The sequence below is a fragment of the Brachyistius frenatus genome, unplaced genomic scaffold (assembly GCF_029030835.1).
Source record: "Brachyistius frenatus isolate BFR_SWC_R1_liver_20210118 unplaced genomic scaffold, ASM2903083v1 Contig_198, whole genome shotgun sequence".
In the NCBI taxonomy this organism is placed as follows: Eukaryota; Metazoa; Chordata; class Actinopteri; family Embiotocidae; genus Brachyistius; species Brachyistius frenatus.
The window spans coordinates 127,887-147,162 of NW_027210797.1; the positions used below are offsets into that span (position 1 = coordinate 127,887).

The window sequence follows — 19,276 nt, forward strand, 5'->3', positions numbered from 1 at the left end:
ACAATGGCTGCAATTACCTGGATGAGGGCCAAGTTCCCCATAATCATCTTCCACATGTCCTTGGCTGTGTCCATCTGACCAATATTTGCCTGAAAGACACAAACACACATCATTATCATATTTGTGTTTGTGCCTATGTGTATGAGTGTGTGTGTGTGTGTGTGTGTGTGTGTGTGTGTGTGTGTGTGTGTGTGTGTGTGTGTGTGTGTGTGTGTGTGTGTGTGTGTGTGTGTGTGTGTGTGTCTGGGGGGGGGGATAGAGCGTGGGCACATGTTGTTGCCTCTTGGTCCCATCAGAACAATAAGATGTCAGTTCTCAGGACAAAGACATTCTGATCTGATCCCCCACCCTGCGGCCGACTCCACTTATCTCATTTGTCCTCTTTCACACACACACACACACACACACACACACACACACACACACACACACACACACACACACACACACACACACACACACACACACACACACACACACACACACACACACACACACACACACACACACACACACAGATGGTCTCAAGCTTCAAGTGGCTGTAACTACAGTGGGCTACTGTGTGTCTAGAGCAATGATCTTAATGCCCATCCTCAGTGAGAGGACACAAACAGACAATCTCCTCTTCCTTTCTGTCCTCTATCATTTACATATGCAGAGGGGCGAGAGACATCTGGACACATGAAAACTGATTGTGACAATATCTACTTTATGCTTGGTTTTAATATACCAGTGGAAGAAGAATTAATTCCTAATTCCTATATGGTCGCACTTTTAATATATGACCAATCTAGGCTCCTCACATCCTCTGGCTGTTTTCATTTAGCGGTTCTAAAAAGCAGAACAAAAAACTTTGGTGATGCTGCTTCCAGCCTAGACGTGTGAGCCACTGGAACAGCCTTTCAAAGTGTTGACATTTCTAAAGTATGTTTAGCCTGGCTTTTATGTAATGTCTTCAAATTGTATGGTTCCAAATGCTTTTATTGCTCAATTTTTTTTTTAAATGAACATTTTCCTGGTTTTGTAATATATGTAATGCCCTTTATTGTTCGTTTTGTCTTTAACCACCTGCCTATTTTATAGTATATTGCTGAACTATTCCATTAATTCCTCTAAAGAAAGTTTCAATGCATCTTTTTCCTCTTAAAACTATTATAGTATTTTATTATTTTGTAATCAAGTATTAAGTAATTCGTTTTAGCTGACTTGACTATAATCCTTTACTATTTCATAAAAAAGAAGAGTCAGAATTTACAAATGCAACTTTAAGCATTAGAGACACTAAGGTAGGGTGAAACATTGAAGGTGCGCCATGCTGTAGCACTGTATAGACTACAATCAACCATTATGCCTATCATACATACATGGTAACAAACTAATGTTAAAAGTATTTGTTTTAAAGAGCACCAAAGCCTGGAACTGAATAATAATGAAGAGCCACAACGGGATTTGTGTCCATGACTGAGTGTTAATGTGTGTAATATCTTTCTTCATCTGACACTTTACACTTTCAAGCACCATCCAACATATCTGGCGGTATGTCAAGCCTCATGTTTGTAGACCTATGCGTCAACTTCTCGACCTTCAGTGCTATGTAAGCATGTGACCAGATGCCTGCTGTGTCATGCTGTCACTTTGAGAGGGCAGACTGCCACAAATACTGATAAGGTTTAAGGCAGACAGATAAGAGAAAGGGCAACCATGAACTCCACATGCAACGGAAGTCATCAAGTTGTTTTCAAAGACAGATTTTGGCTATATAACCTGTCAGTTATATATTAATGTAATTAAGGTTGAAAGGCTTTTGCAATTTCTGACTAAATTGCCTTTGGGAGCAATATGTAAACTGATCTAGAGCGCAGATGAGCCTAAGCAATTCACAGAAACCTAGCCTGGTGTTATGTGATGATCTGTGATAACGATGCCAAAGACTGAACTTTCTGACTATGTGTGTGTGTGTGTGCGTGTGTGTGTGTGTGTGTGTGTGTGTGTGTGTGTGTGTGTGTGTGTGTGTGTGTGTGTGTGTGTGTGTGTGTGTGTGTGTGTGTGGGCAGCTGGATTTGTGGTGTTTGGATCATCACAGAGACGTTGATTTATGGATGACATAAAATGCACGAGAGGCTGAAATACCTTGGAATTCACAAGCATAGCTAAATTTTTCAACCACATTCACTTTCAGTCATTAACTGTGGAGCAAATCTACTGTTTACAACATTGGAACCTGAAAATATGTGGAGAGTATGTTCAACATTTTATTACAAATAAAATTAGGATAAAGTAGACTTTTGTAGCTGTTGTAATCTCCGATTATCTAGTTGCTGAAGTTAATCCACCATAAATCATGATCCAAATACAATCAATCAATTAGGCTCAATAACACGAGAAGGGATGAGACGGTCTGACAAAACAGCTGCTTATTTCCTTTAGTCAACTCAGTAAAATACTGAAAGACAAACAGGTTAAAAAAGACCAATGGAAAAAAATGCAAAAGGAAACGCGGTCATGTGAACTGAAAACTTCTACGGCCTGCCAGTATTAGGGATTACATTATTTTTTCAGTAATAAGCACATTAGGAAATTTACAGTGGTTTTAATCTGCTCATAATTAGCGGCGGCATGGAAAGAAACGTGGTCCTGCTGGGGGCAGCCAGCAGAGAGCTTACAGTAATGTCTCAGGACAAGCACTGGACTCTGGCCTACTTTGTGACAATGGATGTGAGAATCCTTTTGTGATGAACTAAAAACTGCACTTTTAAGTCTAACAGGGGCTGAAAATATCATTTTCAACTTGCCTTTCACAATAAAAGCCCAAAGACAAAACAAACAGACTCAAAAAGTTGAATGTATTATATTGACGTTGTTTTTTGTCATATAGCTCCATGTAAAATCAATATAATATTTTGAAGTAATAATTTTGTAAGCGGCAATTCAGTCTTATTAGTTTGAATGCGGCCATTCAATAAATATTGACAAATGTTTCAATAAGTGTTGAAGCTCTGCTACAATATTGTTTAATCAACTTCAGAATCTGACATTTACCATCACACGCTGCACTCTGAATTATTATGGAAACAACACGGAAGTGTGCAGTGTGTAGGATATAGATGGATATATTGGAAGAAATAGAATATAATTTTTATAATTATGTTTTTGCTGCTGTATTTTCACCTGACACTGTAAATGATTCAGTCCCTCCAAGATTTCGTGGCGTGTTTTTGTGATTGTTGGTAATTAAAAATGCTTGACTTTACAGTGGATTTTAAGTAATATAAAAAGTGTATTATATAATCACTTCCTTTGATAATAATCTTTTTTTGTATCTTTTTTTTTCTTGTTGCACTTAGAGAACCAAAGGACTCTAAGTTACAAAACATTCATAAAGGTGACGTAGCTTTACAAAACAGACAGACATTCAGGACTGCTATATAGAATACAGAGGCTAAATCTGCAGTAAAAATAAGAGCCTTAAATACTATTTAATTACTATTAATTCAACACATTGCCCTACTGTATGCACAAAACAAAAAGTGCGGTCTCTTACAACTTGAAGTGTTCATAAAACTAATCAAACATACAGTATTCCTCATTCCAATGATAAGACCACATTTCCCACAAACCCCGTCACTCAAGTTCTTTTCCACTTGTTCTGGTTTTCACAAGTAGCTGGCACGCAGCTTGTTTCAGTGATGAAAGGAGAGGGACCTGAGCTGTGCTGATTGTAAATGATGAGTTTATTCTGGTCGTAAAATGAGTTTTGCTTGGAAAGACTCCTTTATGTCATAATATTTTAGGCAGAGTTTCTGTTAAGGACATTCGCAGGAATTATGAAAAATTGCAAGCTCACGTAAATTTTGCAGAGATTGCTTGAATTTCAGTTTGAATTTCACAGCCACCATAGATTGTTCAGCACGCTTGGAAGGGGCAATTTGCAACCTCATCGTTAGATACCACAAAATCCTACACGCAGCGCCTTTCAGTAACATGGCTGACACACACTATCTGCTGTTTGGAATTAAAAGATTATTCAACAAAAAAAAGTTGGGACAGGGTAAAGAAAAGACTGGAAAAGCTGTGTTACGCTAAAAGAAACACATGGTGAAACATCTCATAACTAATAAGGTTAACTGGCAACAGGCCAGTAGTACAATTTGGTATGAAAAAAGCAGAGTCTCTCAGCAGTGAAGAGAAGTGGGAGGAGTTCACTATTCTGTGAAAGACTGTGTCAGCAAATTGTGCAACAATTTAGAATAATGTGCTTCAATGTAAAATTGCAATGAATTTGTGGATTTCATCGTCTTTAGTATATAATATCCTTAAAAGATTTTGAGAATCTGGAGAAATCTGCACGTAAAGGAAGAGGCCAAAAACAAAGATGGCCGTGATCTTTGGGCTGTCAGAGGGCACTGCATTAAAAACAGCCATATTTCTGTTGTGGAAATTGCTGCATGGGCTCAGAAACACTTCTGAAAACCATTGTGGACACAGTTTATTGCTGCATCCACAAATGCTGGTTAAAACTATACCATGCAAAGAAGAAACCAAGCACTCGATCCAGAAACAACGCTGCCTTCTTTGGACCAGCAATCATTTCAAATGGACTGAGGCAAAACGGAAAACTGTTCTGTGTTGTTACCAAATAATTTTTTTAAAATTATTTTTGAAAATCATAGATGTTGGGTCTTCTGGGCAAAAAAGGTTGTTATGAGCGCACAGTTGAAAAGTCAGCATCTGTGATGGTATAGGGAGGCATTAGTGCACATGGCATTGGTAGCTTGCACGTATGTGAAAGCACCATTAATGCTGAACGACATATACAGGGTTTGGAGCAGCATATGCTGCCACCCAGACAATGTCTTTTTCAGGGAAGGCCATGCTTATTTCAGCAAGACAATGCCAAACCGTTTTCTGCACGCACAACCACAGCATGGCTTCATCATAGAAGACTTCAAGTACTAAACTGGCCTGCCTGCAGTCCAGACCTGTCACCGATTAAAAACATTTGGTGCATTGTAAAATGAAAATTTTGACATAAGAGACCCCCGAACTGTTAAGCATCTGAAATCCTATTAAGGCAACAGTGAGACAACAGTTCACTTTCAAAACTCCAGCAACTGGTCTCCTCAGTTCTTAAACATTTACAGAGTATTGTTAAAAGAGGAAGTGATGCAACACAATGGTAAACATGCGCCTAGCCCCACTTTTTTCAAACATGATGTTGGCCTCAAATTCAAAAGGAGCATATATGTTTCACAAAACAATAACATTTCTCAGGTTCAACATTTGATATGTTGTCTTTGGTCTAATTTGAATTAAATATGACTTTATAGGATTTGCAAATCATTGCATTCTGTGTTTATGTACATTTTACAGAGTCCCAACTTTTTTGTAAATGGGGTATAAAATGATGCCCTAACCATTGTACTACTAGTTGATACCAAAAGGATTTAGAAATTTAGCTGTAACTTGGAGTCAAAGGGATTAGGCTACTGTGGAAAGTTTCCAAGACAACACATGTATGTACAGTATGTGATCTCTGTGTTTGCTTGTGTACTTAGGAATATTATTGTCAATGAGTAGTCTATGTACTGGGTGGGCCGTTGTTTGCAGTGCTAATCAGCTATGTTACCTGTTTTCCTCAGACCAGTGGAAATAATGTGAGGATTGGTGTGCTTAAGAGCAACACTGGGCTAAATCATGGGCGTGCTGTGAACCTGGGGTTGGCAATGCTGTCAGGTCACCACTCAGGTTGTATCATGGACAATGGTAGTCTGAGCTCAGGCAGAGCTGTTAAAGCCCAGAGCTCATTGGAGCAACCACTGACTGCTGTTAGATTTACATTTAGCATCTAATGGTACTTGCGGCATCCCTTCACCTTGACTAACACAGCATATCAGGGCTCTGCAGTGCAAGTAAATCACTCGCATATGCAACTAAAAATAGCTTTGTGCGGGTTAGAAAAATAATTTAGAAGCACGGTGTGCGGGTAAAGGTGACAAACCTCCCATAATCTCTTGTTACAAATGTAATGTAGCCTATCAGCTGAACACCAGACAACTGATATTAATCTTGAGTGAAGTGTGAAGTGGTGACAGTGGCTGCAGTCAGACACTGCCCGACGGCCCACTAACAGTGACGCTAAGTGTGACACTGAATCCTTATGCTGCTAACTTTTTTAGGAGGGGGGAGAGTGGAGGAGAGAAATTATAACAGGAAAAACAGGGAAAAACAACTTCTGTAAAGTTAAAAAGATATTGGCAGTTTTGAACTTCCCTGTATCAATCTCTCGTTAATTAAACGTTAAAAACAAATCACGTTTCATTCCTTCCACAGAAAGGTAGACAACAAGCTTCAACCTAATTTTCGTGAAAATGAGTCATCCTCGGAGCCGAACAGCTAACACAGGTTTCTGTGTACAGCCAGCTGTGAAACTAGGGACCGTCTGAAAAGTGACATACTGGAAAAAAGAGACACTACAAAAATATTCAATAACTTTGGTCTTGTTCAGTGTAGTGTTACTAAAATCACCTCACACATCAATGATCTCCTGTTGTTTTTCCCCCCAATAAATATATCTTAAAATTATGCATATACACCTGAATATAGAGTTGTTGTATTATCAACAAGTTACAAGTTCCAGCCAGTATTTTTGACTTAGTCTTGTGATTTTGGTGGTATGGATTATTGCATAGATATGTGTCCCTTGGTAAATGCTCACTAGTGAGAATTTTTCTTTTTAATTGTTTTAAAGAGCTTTGTCAATATTTTAAGACCCATGCCTTTTAGATACTAAAATCTTCCAATTCCATAGACCTCCATTTTCGCAACATAATTGGACGCAAAGAGAAGAAGCAAAAACACAGATGCGTGTGCAGTATAAATATGTATATATATTTATTTATTTTTTGCTAAGAAACTGTGTTACTTGAACATTTTTAACTGTGATCCTACATTTCTTTGCGTTTTCATGTGCTCCTTGGGAAAACGGCTAGCATTGTGCCCTGCATATAACTGAAAACAACGTGGATATTGAGTTAAATCTTACACAGATTCTTTCAGGGACTATGTGAGAATCAATGCCACAAAATCATATAAAACAATGGAACAGAATTCAATCTGTCACGTACTGTAAATGTGGTACTCTGGTATGGGAAGAGAGGGATAAAGGTAACACACGGACAATCCCATACAGTCTCAAAAACTAACACACACACACACACACACACACACACACACACACACATTAGTTTCTTACCGCTGTTGAAAGTCTGGAGGCCAGTGTCATCTCCAAGTTGCCTTTGAGCCCCAGCAGTGCTGGAACCAGGATGAACACCTCTGACACCTCCGTAAACACCGTCCAGTGCTGCAATGACAAGACTGCACTATCAGTAACAAAAAATCAATACAGTGAATACATGAAATGGTATTCATATAGACACTGTTGCCTACATAGATAGGCTTTAGTTGTAGTTGGGAGGGGAGGGGGGGGGGGCAGAGTGTCTCTGGGTTTCTGCAACTTTCTTTGAATATTGATTCAGTGGTGAAACCAGACCTGTATGATGGAGCAGATAGTCTGGTCTCTTTGGACCTTTCACACAATTTATCATGCCACCTATCCTTCAACAAGAACAAGGTGAGTGGGACTTCATGCTGAAATGATGTATCACCCTCCTCTTCTAGGTTCATCCACCTGATAGGCCTGGCTTGCTAGCTCATACTTTAGCATAAAAAAAGCAAGATTTTGCTGTATATGCTACTCTAACAACCAAATACATAGCCTGAAACAAATTCAGCCAGGAGCTACACCAGCTAAATCTAGAGAAAAACTTGCAGGGTGGTGGGCTTACCAGAATTTCAATTAACATTTCGCATGCACAAGAGAAAGTCTCTGCTCAGCTGCATATGTATCCAATAGATGGCCTAGAATTAAACAAATAGCTGGTGTTATTAGGCCCGACCCTCGATAACCTCCTCCTTGGCTGCTGGCCAGCCCTGGAGAGGTGGGATCCATGCGAGTCCCGGGGCTTGTCACTGTAGTGAATTACTGCCTCCATTAGACTTCATGCTGTGAGTGCAGGTTTAGGGTCTACTGTGGCCAGAAAAAAAAGCTATTGCTGAGGCTGAGGCTGAGGCTATCGATCTATCTCCAGTAAAAGTGCTTATCTTTGGGGCCGGTCTCGCAGGCCCCCAGCACTTGCAGTCCAGCTACCCCAAGCTGGATCAATATTCACTGAGGCTGACACAGTTTAGAAAAGAGAAGAAGAGGAAAAACTGGACGAGAGGTGGTAAACAGAGGAGCAGCTAACGCTGAAGCTACATACGAGCACTGTTGGGCTGCATTTCTCATACAAGCAAACTCTCCATTTCTGTTACACAGGGTTGCTACCTCCAAATGTACAAGATAAAATGTTCCATTTAGAATTCAGTATGAGTTGTATCAATACGTATGGCACCGAATGATGAGAGAAACTCCCTTTCTCTGTTCCCTTAGTAGTTCTCAGGCAAAGCAGAGCCCCTTTCCAATAGCAAGGCCTTCGGCTTGGCTCACTGCCCCCTGCCAGTCCAGCAGCCTTGTGAGCATCTCTGTGAGCACTCCTCTCTTCTTTCACAGCCGCATGTTTTCAAGCCTTCTCTCTCTCTCTACTTCTGTCTCACTGCCCTATCTCCCTCTTTGCCTCCCCTGTGGTGATATATGTTGTTGTCTCCATGGAAGACTGGCTCTGAGCCAAACAAGCCCTTCCTCCTCGGTTCTAGGAACTGTACTGGACAACCCCAGTACCTCTGTGTACAGACCTATAGGAGCTCTGGTATGCAAGCCCCACCGGGGGTCGGGTTGCCCAGTTGAGTAACAGGGCCCCATTTTATTTGTGATAACTGTACTCGCTGTACTGAGTAGGAAACTGAACCTTGATAGCGTCAATGCAACACCAGCAGCGTCACAGAAAATACACCAAGTGGTGGTGGTTTCATTTTTCTGGTGCTGCAGCATGGACTGTCCAGCTTCATGTGCAAACACATACACGCAGGTTCAAAGTGACATAGCTGTGGTCAAAATATAAGGGCACATGGGAATCCAGCCGAGGATGAACATCAGCAACAGAAGAAGACCCTATTACCCTGAAATGGATGAACAAAGCAGAATGGTTTTGGCGAAGATTAGGTAGTTTTTGTCTTGGGGGTTAAGGAGAGTTGAAATTTCCTTGAGTCACTAAAATGTGTAAGACTTCTCAGACACAAAGTTATCATAAGAAGCACTGAAGCTCCCTCAAAAAGCTAATCAAACTTTAAACTAAGTCCTGAAGAAACCTGAGACCTGTACTGGGTGCATCCTCAGACCCGATGAAGATGGAATGAGGGTAAAGTCTAAACTATTTGACCAGTGAGAGAACAAATAATCAACCTGGGACTTTTTCCTAGGGATTCTTGACAGTGAAAGATTAGCCAGGACTTTGGGCAACACAAAAGTACTCTAACCTGCTAATCCTTTCAGCCTCTGTCACTCACATCCAAACCAAGTAGCTGTCTGGGCTATTGTCAAGGTTTTAAAACTGTGAGAAGACATGTTGTTAATGATTGTCAGGACATTAAGATCATGAGCAAATGGAAAAAACTGAACCAAAACGAGCAGATTATCTAAGACAAGCAGTTAATTAGCGCAACAGGAGATGCCGACGGTTTGGTGTCATTAAATATTTTGAAAAACATACTTGATTTGTGTTCTTAAATCACATATTTCAATCTTTAAGTGGCATTATTGAGACAACTCCTGGAAGAAATAGAACAGAATTATGTACATTTGAGCACAAGCTGATGCAACTTTTTCCAGCGGAGCGATGGTATGAAGCCAGTAGTTTAAAACATGATTTAGTTTCAGGGAATTAAGCCCATGTTTTGATGCCGGAACGGCTCCTGAGTGAAAAGGAGGCAAGTGGCTGTGGTTGGACTGAAATGGTATTGGGTAAGCAGTGAGGGCTTGGCTGGTGTAAAATCTTTGTTGTACGATTTCCTGTTTACTGGTGCCTGTATTTTTAGACTGTTTTTAAGGCTGAAGCTGTGTCCTACTTCTTTTCTGTGTTTTGGTGTTTAACAGACACCGCAGTCCAGGACAGACGGCTAAACTCGGAAGCAGACATACACACACACCTACACACACACACACACACACACACACACACACACACACACACACACACACACACACACACACACACACACACACACACACACACACACACACACACACACACACACACACACACACACACACACACACACACACACACACACACACACACACACACTGATGTTTATGATAATATACTGTGCAAACATTTTGGGGATTTTTGCATTCTTGGTTTTTAGTTTTTGGAAATGAGGGACCCATCACAACTTTTTTTATGACTTAAAAGCACTCATTTGATCTTTGACTCTGGCATTACCATGAAAACTACACTATATGACCTTTACAAACCACATGTAACCAGTCCAACTGAGCCGGTCACCCTCAAAGTTTCTGGCCCTGGCAGTAAGAGACTGACAGTTTTAGGTCATTCTGCTGCCAAGTCACTGAGCAGAACTATGCAGACGTCTCACTCCTCTATATACCAGCCTGGACAGTCCTTTCTGGGCCAACCTCGTGTGGGAATAAGGCCAGAAGCTGTGTATGTGTGTGTGGTTGTATGTGTGTGTGTGTGTGTGTGCTGTGTGTGTGTGTGTGTGTGTGTGTGTGTGTGTGTGTGTGTGTGTGTGTGTGTGTGTGTGTGTGTGTGTGTGTGCTGTAGATAGTTAAAGTGACCAATGTTAACGAGGTCACATTTCAGAGAGGCCTTATAGAAAGCAATCAAAAAAAGCTAAGTCATGCACCAGCTCAAGACTTAGAAACTCAGGCCAGGGAGACACAGGAACTAAAGGCGAGAGCATGTTACAGTTTTCAAGCTCACTTTTAGCAGAGGAACTGGTGCACCCTGACCAAACCAGTGACAGAGAGAGCCTGAGATAACTTATAAGTTAAGTTCAAGTATTTTCTCAGAGGCTAAGTGGATCCAGCAGGTCCCTGGCTATGCACTGCACTATAATACACACCTTATATTAGATAATTACCTTCCTGCAAGGACAGGAGGGATTAGCTGAGTTAGCATTCCACAGTGTCATGGAGGAGGAATTAGTCAGCAGGACAACCTGCTCAGCTGGAAGAGTTGTCCGAGACAAGCCTCACCTCACATCACAGTGCAAGGATTTCTAGCAGGTTTGCCCACAGCCACAAGTGCAGCAGACTGGTAGGGAACTAAAAGGTCCTGTACCTTCTAAGTGAGTTCTTTCCCCTTTTCACCTCTACAAGAAATGGTGAAGTGAGTGTTTTGGAAATTAGAGAAAGCACACCAGCATGGTGCCTAAATTGAGGCAGCATGAAAACGTTTAACCTCAAACCTCTGCATTCCTGGTTTAGTGAAGATACCTAACTACATATTATTTGAGGCTCCGACGCCACATTGTATGTTGTTTTCATCGTGACTCAAGCGTGACTCCATTTCAGGTGCTCAAAGCAAGTAAACTTATTCTCCTGCTCTCCCCCTCCTCTCTGTGCCGAGTCTCTGGGGTCCACCAATGTTGGCATGAATATGTGTGTACACAATGTGCCCGGACTGGTCTCCTGGCAGCCTGACACCTTCAGCTTTATCTGCACTAGAAGCTGACTTTAAAGAAATATATGACCTGTCAGGATGACTTTGGCCAGTATTTCTACAATGCACTCTTAGAAATGTTCAGAGCAAGACAGTGAATACAGTGAGTCAACAGGGGGGGAAAAAGAAGAAGTAATTATAAGTTAAGTTAAACTGTTTTCTCAGAAGCTAAGTGGATCCAGCAGGTCCCTGGCTATGCACTGCACTACAGTACACACCTTGAATTTGTGTTTCTTTTGTATCCAAATATGTTAGATTTAAATAGAAGGGTTTGTGACAGGTCATTAGAAGACACAGTGTGTACCAGCGTGTGCCATCCCTGTGGAAAGGCAGCCGTAGAGGAGTAAAAGGTTATGAAAATAACTCATGGTGTGTGTCAACTGTCCCATTTGTCCATCCCCAAAGGTAGCCCACCAGATAGGCCAGCAACAGAATGACTGACACATGCCAAGGCGAACAGGCCTCGCTAAACCAGTTTATTTAAATGTTCCAGGGCAAGTCTGTCCCACAATGTGACTCCGTGCACACGGTCTGCCCGGAGCTCCGTCTGTGGTCAGAAATATATTTGGAAGTTGAACTTGTCTCTCGTTTTAAATATGACAGAGCTCCCGTTGTTTTTCACAGGTAACTGGGTTGTAACAAAACAGAATAGAGTGGAGTTCAACTGATTCAATTAATGTCTTGATTTCAGAATCTTGGTTGTCCTGAAAGATATGAAAGATAAAAATATATTTGCCCAAAACTTTTTCCCACTTCATATCATCTTCCAAAGCTACTAAAACATGGAACTTGCCATTTCTGTCTCCATATTCAGTGTTTTAGGCTTGTCCAACAGCACCATTTGTTGCAAATACATTGTTCAAGACTGCATCAAAGGGAATTAACCAGTCTGGGTTCCTTTATTCAGATTTGCTGATCAGAATCTAACATAAGCAAAACATGCTGCAACTTTTCATATATTTAAGAATATAATACAGAAGAAATACTAGGATCACTCACCTGGACAATGTCTAGCACCATTCCCGCTGCCACTGTCCCAAACCCGGCCAGCAGGAAGGGGAAGACCACCTGCAGGCCTATGGAAAAAGACGTCTCCTTGAGAGGTGCTGGTGGCTCGGGGCTCTGATCGGTGCTGGTGTCGTCGCTCTCGTTGCTCTGGCTTGCATTCTCCAGGAGAGCATCCTCCTCCCGCTGACCTTTGTTGTTTGCCCGACAGTCCAGCGCCACCACAATCTCTGACCTCTCCTCATCCTCCCCAGTCTCACCGGCCCTCTCTGTAAAAGATGTGACCTCTGTGAGCTCAAACTCGCCCCCTGTCCCCGGGCTCACTTCCTCAGGGCCCTTGGTGAGAATCACTGGGTGGACGGTACAGTTGGAGTTGAGGAAGGCTGGGGTCATGGGGCCTCCCTCTTTCTTCATCTCAATGGCCCCGGAGGACATCTCGATGTCGGGGACTTTGTCTTGTTCTTTCGACCAAAGTACCATGCGGAAGCCTTTGGAAGACAGTTGGCTTGAAAAGAAAAGGTCAGCGTGCCTCGGCGTAGTGGTTTTGGGGAAGTCTGAATGGAGTTGGCCACCTGATCTGGTTTTGAACCTGATCAGTCCAATTGATTTATCCCATTAAAGAGGCTGACAGGGAGTGAAGGTCGCTATTAAAGACCAGGAGAAAACTGCTCCGTAGGAAAAAACCTGCAGCAAGGCACACGCAGCCGTGTGTCTGCAGAGCCCGTGTTCCTGTCGGTGCTTCGGGAGCAGAACCAGTATGTTCTCCATTCACTGCAGGGTGCTCAGGATAGGCCGGCAAAAAAAAGAAGGCATACTGGTTCAAAACAAAAGAGAAAGGTAAACAATGGACTAGGGGTACAAAAAAAAAAAAATCCCTTTCAGTCACTTGTTAACAGTCCTTTAAAGATTAATACAAGCTGAAGAAACAGTCAAATCAGAGGTCTGCTGTGGCCAGATTGCAGCACAGCATGGTCATGCTCTCAGTCCACTGATCATGTCAGACTGGTTAGTGCACTGGGCTGGGAATGTCTCACCTTACACCACGTGTCTGCTGGGAGGTTTTCAAAGCAGATATTTAAAGGTCTGCAGTTTAAGGATTGAATTACCCGCTGTGGAAAGGTTCCTCTCCAACCAGAGTGGACAGTCACCTGGGAAGAGAATAAATTCATTAAACATTCAGTATTCATTTTAAAAACCTCTTCCAACCCCATTTCAGGTTTATTTTCAAATGTCACAACCTGGTACACCAATGATTTGATCAATGTTACAATATTGTCTTAATTGCCTAAAGGACAGCGGCATTAATGGCACCAAAAGTTGGCTCAGGCTTCCATCTTTGAAAAATGCTTTACTTCTTTATGCAGCATTTTCATTTTGCTCATCAGAATTTAGTAAAGAAATAAAATCCCACAGGTAAACGTAAAATTGTCGTTGGAATACTACAGCTAATCACAGTAAAAACAAATTTAGAGGGCTGAAACTCAGATAGCAAGCAACTATCATAGTTTACAAGCCCAGCCAAAAGCTCTTCACTCTCCACTGACATTGTGGCAACGTTGAGGAAAGATTCATCCAGTGAGAAATGTCCTCCTCCTCTAAAGATATTGTAACAGGGATTCTGTGCCCATCCTCTGGAAGTGCAGTGTCACACCACTGTCATTGCAAATACAACACAAAGAAAACAATTTGAGTCCTGCCTTTCAAAATAAACACTCTCACCTTTTTCAAATCCAGTGCAACACCAAACATATCAGGCTCATTTAAGGAAATATTCACCAACATAATAAATTTGAAAACAAACTTTAGTAGAGACCCCTTTTCAGCCAAGTACTAAGTATAGATTCCAATAACTGACAAGCTGAAAACTCTCAGGAGACAGATAGTCCTCCAACTTCTAACAATGGCACTAAGCACAGGATGTAGAGGGACTGAATTGTAATAGTCTCGCGGTGAAGTGTATACGGCTTCTAATCTTTCCTCGTTTCCATTCCCGGTAACTTGGAGAAACCACATGAATTCATCTCAACAAAACTCACTTCTTATATTGACAGTTTGGTAATGAAGCGATCAATCAATTTAAGGGGGTAATAATGAGCCTGGATGATATCTGCTGTGATCTTTAACGTGATCAGATAAAAGTTCAACTTTTTCCTAACACTATAAATTAAAATTTTTCTAAAATGGCTTTTATTTTGAAGATCAATCCCTTAGCTTCCAGTTGCATTGTTTATAGCTGGACGCATCTTTTATCCTGCAGTACGATGCGACACTCGCAGTTTCTGGCTTTCCCCGCTGAAACAATTCTCTGTTTAGTAGTCAGGACCAATACCACCCGAACCCAACATGGCAAAGGCGTAAATTAGTGCTCCCCTCGTCAAGGCTGAATAGACGAGCCCTCCTATTCTATTCTACTTCCCATTTAAACAGGGGCAGAGAGCTTTTTGTTCCAACGCTGGGCTTGAGACCATGTCACTGCCACTATCACCACGAGTATGTAACTCGTGAAAATGAATGCATACGCACCATAACTCTCCGTTCTTTACCGCCACAGATAGGCTATATATCTAGGGCAGGAGCTGGGACATTGCAGTCTGTGTCGCCAAGTGAAACATTCCGTCAGTAAAAGGCATTACGCGACTTTCACTTATTCTCTGATATGGCATTACAGCTCAAATGTCAGTAATCATAATAAAATCCTCGGGTTGGTTACCTTTTAGTGTCAACTGTTCCAGTGGGGGGACAAACCGGAGTGATGGTCTGCATGAGCGCAATGACTCCGTGTGACTCGCTGAATGTATCCTCCACCTCTGGGTAACACACTCAGGCTGAAGCGTGGACGCCGGTGCGCACGCCTTATGTACGGTACCGGTTCAGCACAGCTGCCTTAATGGTTAATGGTGGTTAATGGTTAATCCCACCCTCCAGCGTGGTCAAGACTGCGTCCCACTCTCTCCCGATCTCGTCACATTGCACCCGTCCAGTGGCCCCCGCCGCCCGGCTGCTTGGATGCGCATCTATAATACACCCGTCCGGTGCAGGGGGCCAGGAAGCCACAAGGCGGGCCCTCCCTCCACCCTCTGAACACACACACACACACACACACACACACACACACACACACACACACACACACACACACACACACACACACACACACACACACACACACACACACACACAATTACCACCACCACCGCCACCACCCTCCCCTCTCGTCTCCATTGCGCACAAGCACGCCCCCTCCCTCTGTCATCGTGTGTGGAAATGTGTGCCCCTGCTATGCCAGTCTCCTTCACAAGCCTACTAATTTACTACAAGAAGGCTGAGATAGAAGTTTTAATTTAACAATAGGCCTAGATTCTAGAATGAATGGGCACACACGCATAAGAGTACAGTCTAACTAAAATGGGGAGGATTTCAGTCATTGATTCACCAGCATGGAGGACAAATAAATGCAGGTCTTACACAAGTGTGCGTTTGGAATAACACCAATGTGACCTAAAGTAGAGATCAACAAATATAATGTTTATATTTGTAAAATGCCATAATATCCATACGGATACCCGTCCTTATTAAACTTAATTTTATTATTAAAACATTTGTGTAAGGACCCCGGATGAGTCCTCCCATATTCAACAGCGACCTTGCTCAATAACACCATGCTAATTGTACAATAATCTTATTCCAATCATATACAGACTTTTTGTTGCATCAGTGTGGTTAAAGTGGGTATATAAACCCACTGGTGTAGTTTCAAAGGCTCAATCCTTGGGCAACAAACAAACAAAACAGATATTAACACTCAAATTTACAATAGTCTCTTACCTAACGACTATAATACCATGTGTTCTCTTCATAAGTGAACCTAACAAATCAATGACTGGATTTGCCTTAACTCTGTTCACCTGATCACAGACAAAAAAAACAAAAAAACTGTAGGCCTTTAAAAGTTACTGGGCATTTTCCTCAACCCTGTGTCCTTTAAAAACCAGATTGAAACTGCTGTAAATCATTCCTCAGAAATAAAATTTAAAACTGCATAGTTGATTGTGATAAAGTAACTTGTGGGGAAGCAGAAAAAGCAAAACTGAATTTAGATATTATTGTTATTATTATTAATAATAATTCATATCAACTTTTTTTGTAATACCATGATCATATTTAATTTGTGTATTTACATAATTTAGGCTAGGAATACCAAGACTCCTTCTCATCAAGGGATAGCAAAGCATGGTTGTGTTTCAGGTGCTATTTACCTCAGCCTCCTTATGCTGTTGCCACGAGAACAGCACCTGACAACGTCCCCAATGGACCTGCAGCTTTGTTGTCCTGTTCGCCTGTTGCTATACAGCAGTGGCTCGGCTCAGCATTAGCAGCTCCAATAGCACCCAGTGGGCAAAGACTGCAATCCATCCACCCCCCCGTACGCCTGAGCTGTGCCTGTTTACACACAGTGTAAAAATCCAGTAATGACTGTCTAACAACGTAACGGTAACGGTTTGATGAGAAGATTGATACTACTCCTATCTGTAAATGCAGTATACCACCAGCCTAGCAGCTAACTTAGTTTAGTACAAAGACTAATTGGATGACATGGGGTGGGGGGGATACAGCTAGTCTGACTCTCCAAAGGTAACAAAATCAACCAATCAGTGCCTCCAAGCTGGGGTAGCTGCCCCTCTCCCACTGCTCTTTTCTTTAGTGTTAAGCGACGTTATGAATGCTAAGCTAAGCAAGTAATCTGCTGCTACATACTTGTGCAGACATGAGGGACATCAGTCCAATATTTTTTTTTGCCATATCCCAGAATGGTGTTTTTTTTTTTTCTTTTATTTCAAGGTTTTTTGCATGCAGGTGAAAGTCTCCCCTGTAATAAGTTATCAGCCATTACAGATTGAAAGCCGAGCCTTGTTATTCTTTTTTTTTTTTTTTTAAGAATCACTCGTCTACACGAGTGAATATTTGATATTGCTCTGATTTCCTGATGTATGACAGAAAGGTTTCAAGTGAAATGACTGGGGCTTATTTTCTCTCTCTCTTATGGAAGACCTCGTTATAGATTTAAGCATTTGTGGGTTTTAATCAGCAAATGCTTTTCCGATAACCAGGAAGAACTGCTTCCTGGAAAAGATCTCTGTTCACACAGTTTGCATAACACTGTGAGAAAGTCAAATTACATTGTCAAATAAGCAGTTGAGAGATGGTCTACATAAAGCACCTTCTGGAGATTTATTTATATCTAGTATGATTATATTTTCAGATTTTCAATCTCTGTATTGGTCATTCTTGCATTTGTACATGCAAACTACACAATTAAAGATGACTCCTTTGTTACTTTTACTGAGGTCCAATTTTTTTTTTTCCAGTTCAAGTTTCTTTGGGGAGATTTTTTGCATCTGAACTGAAGGTCTTAAAGCACTTAGGGCTCTCTTTTTTTTTTGTCAATTTAGGCACAGCACGAACGCAGGTCTAAGTTTTGTGTGGCGGGAGCGAGCGGTTCCTGACTACTTGTCCATTATTTTTCACTTTATAGCCTTTAAAGCAAATAATATTTCATAGCCAGACTATCAACAAAAGTGATTGACTTTACAACGAAAACAAACAGGTTGTCTCTCTTGCCCCGTAAAAGCCACAAGCAGGACACCGGACGGCTCTCACTCCTGGGGACACTGAGCAGCAGGGAGGCTGCAGGACGGACGTGTGTCGTGTGCTCGGATGCTCGGCAGGGGAGCACACTGCCGTTCTGATATTGTTGTTGGTAAAATAAACACCCTTTTGAACAGTACCGGAGCTGCTTGTCGTCGTTCTGTGCTGAGAGAACCCACCGTGCTAACAGACCTCTGTTACAAACACATTTGCTTACATCAACATTGGACTGTTCATTATGAATTATAAATACAACAATATCTGATGCTCATGTCATACAGTCCAAATCATGTCTGTTTTATACATTTTTTAACAAACAGGTGAACCTCAGTCAGACAGGGAAGAACCTACAGCAGGCTATTATGTCTCATTAAGTGTCAGGCGATTATTATATTGTTAATCTTCTAATTTTTGCTTCTGTGCAGTGGGAAGACGAAGACCTTACAAAATAGTTTAGTTTTACATATTAACCTACACTAACAATCATTTATGATATGCATATGGTCAAATGTGTCAAAAATGTCAAAAAAACAACAACTAAATGTGTCCTTGGCCACATTGAAGGCCCTGCTTCTCAATTGACATCCTCTGCATAGGCAATAGAAATAATGTCCAATATAAAACATATCCTGCATCATTCTGTGGAGGTCAGCTGAATTGTATAGAAAATAGGAGAGATTTACCTCCTGCAAACTAAACTGCTGGCTATAAAGCAGCTGTTTTCTGAATAAAAACACAGGCTGTCTACCTGACACTTCTTTCACCAAAGACTATGGGTTTATTTTTTTTCTTCTTTTAATTCACCTGGTCAGTAACTCCTGGCACACATCAGACCTACAGCTATGAATGAATGCGCTGGCACGCTCTTGCGAAGTTCATTTATTCACTGCTGCGCAGAGCCTGACCTTTTTAGACCCTGAACTGATGTAATTAGTCAAGGCTGAAGG

The 19,276-nt window shown here is 41.6% G+C and overlaps 1 protein-coding gene across 1 annotated transcript in view; it reads right to left on the reverse strand.

Annotated features, from left to right (window-relative positions):
* The window catches only part of slc41a1 (solute carrier family 41 member 1), a 30,952-nt gene extending 15,238 nt beyond the window's left edge, over window positions 1-15,714 (reverse strand). Inside the window, exons 1-4 of the mRNA XM_069718758.1 lie at window positions 15,394-15,714; window positions 12,678-13,831; window positions 7,253-7,360; window positions 18-89 (exon numbers count right to left, since the gene is read on the reverse strand). Coding sequence (XP_069574859.1) covers window positions 18-89; window positions 7,253-7,360; window positions 12,678-13,163 — 666 coding nt within the window. The 5' untranslated portion in view covers window positions 13,164-13,831; window positions 15,394-15,714. The remainder of the gene's footprint in view (window positions 1-17; window positions 90-7,252; window positions 7,361-12,677; window positions 13,832-15,393) is intronic.
* Window positions 15,715-19,276: the final 3,562 nt, after the last annotated feature.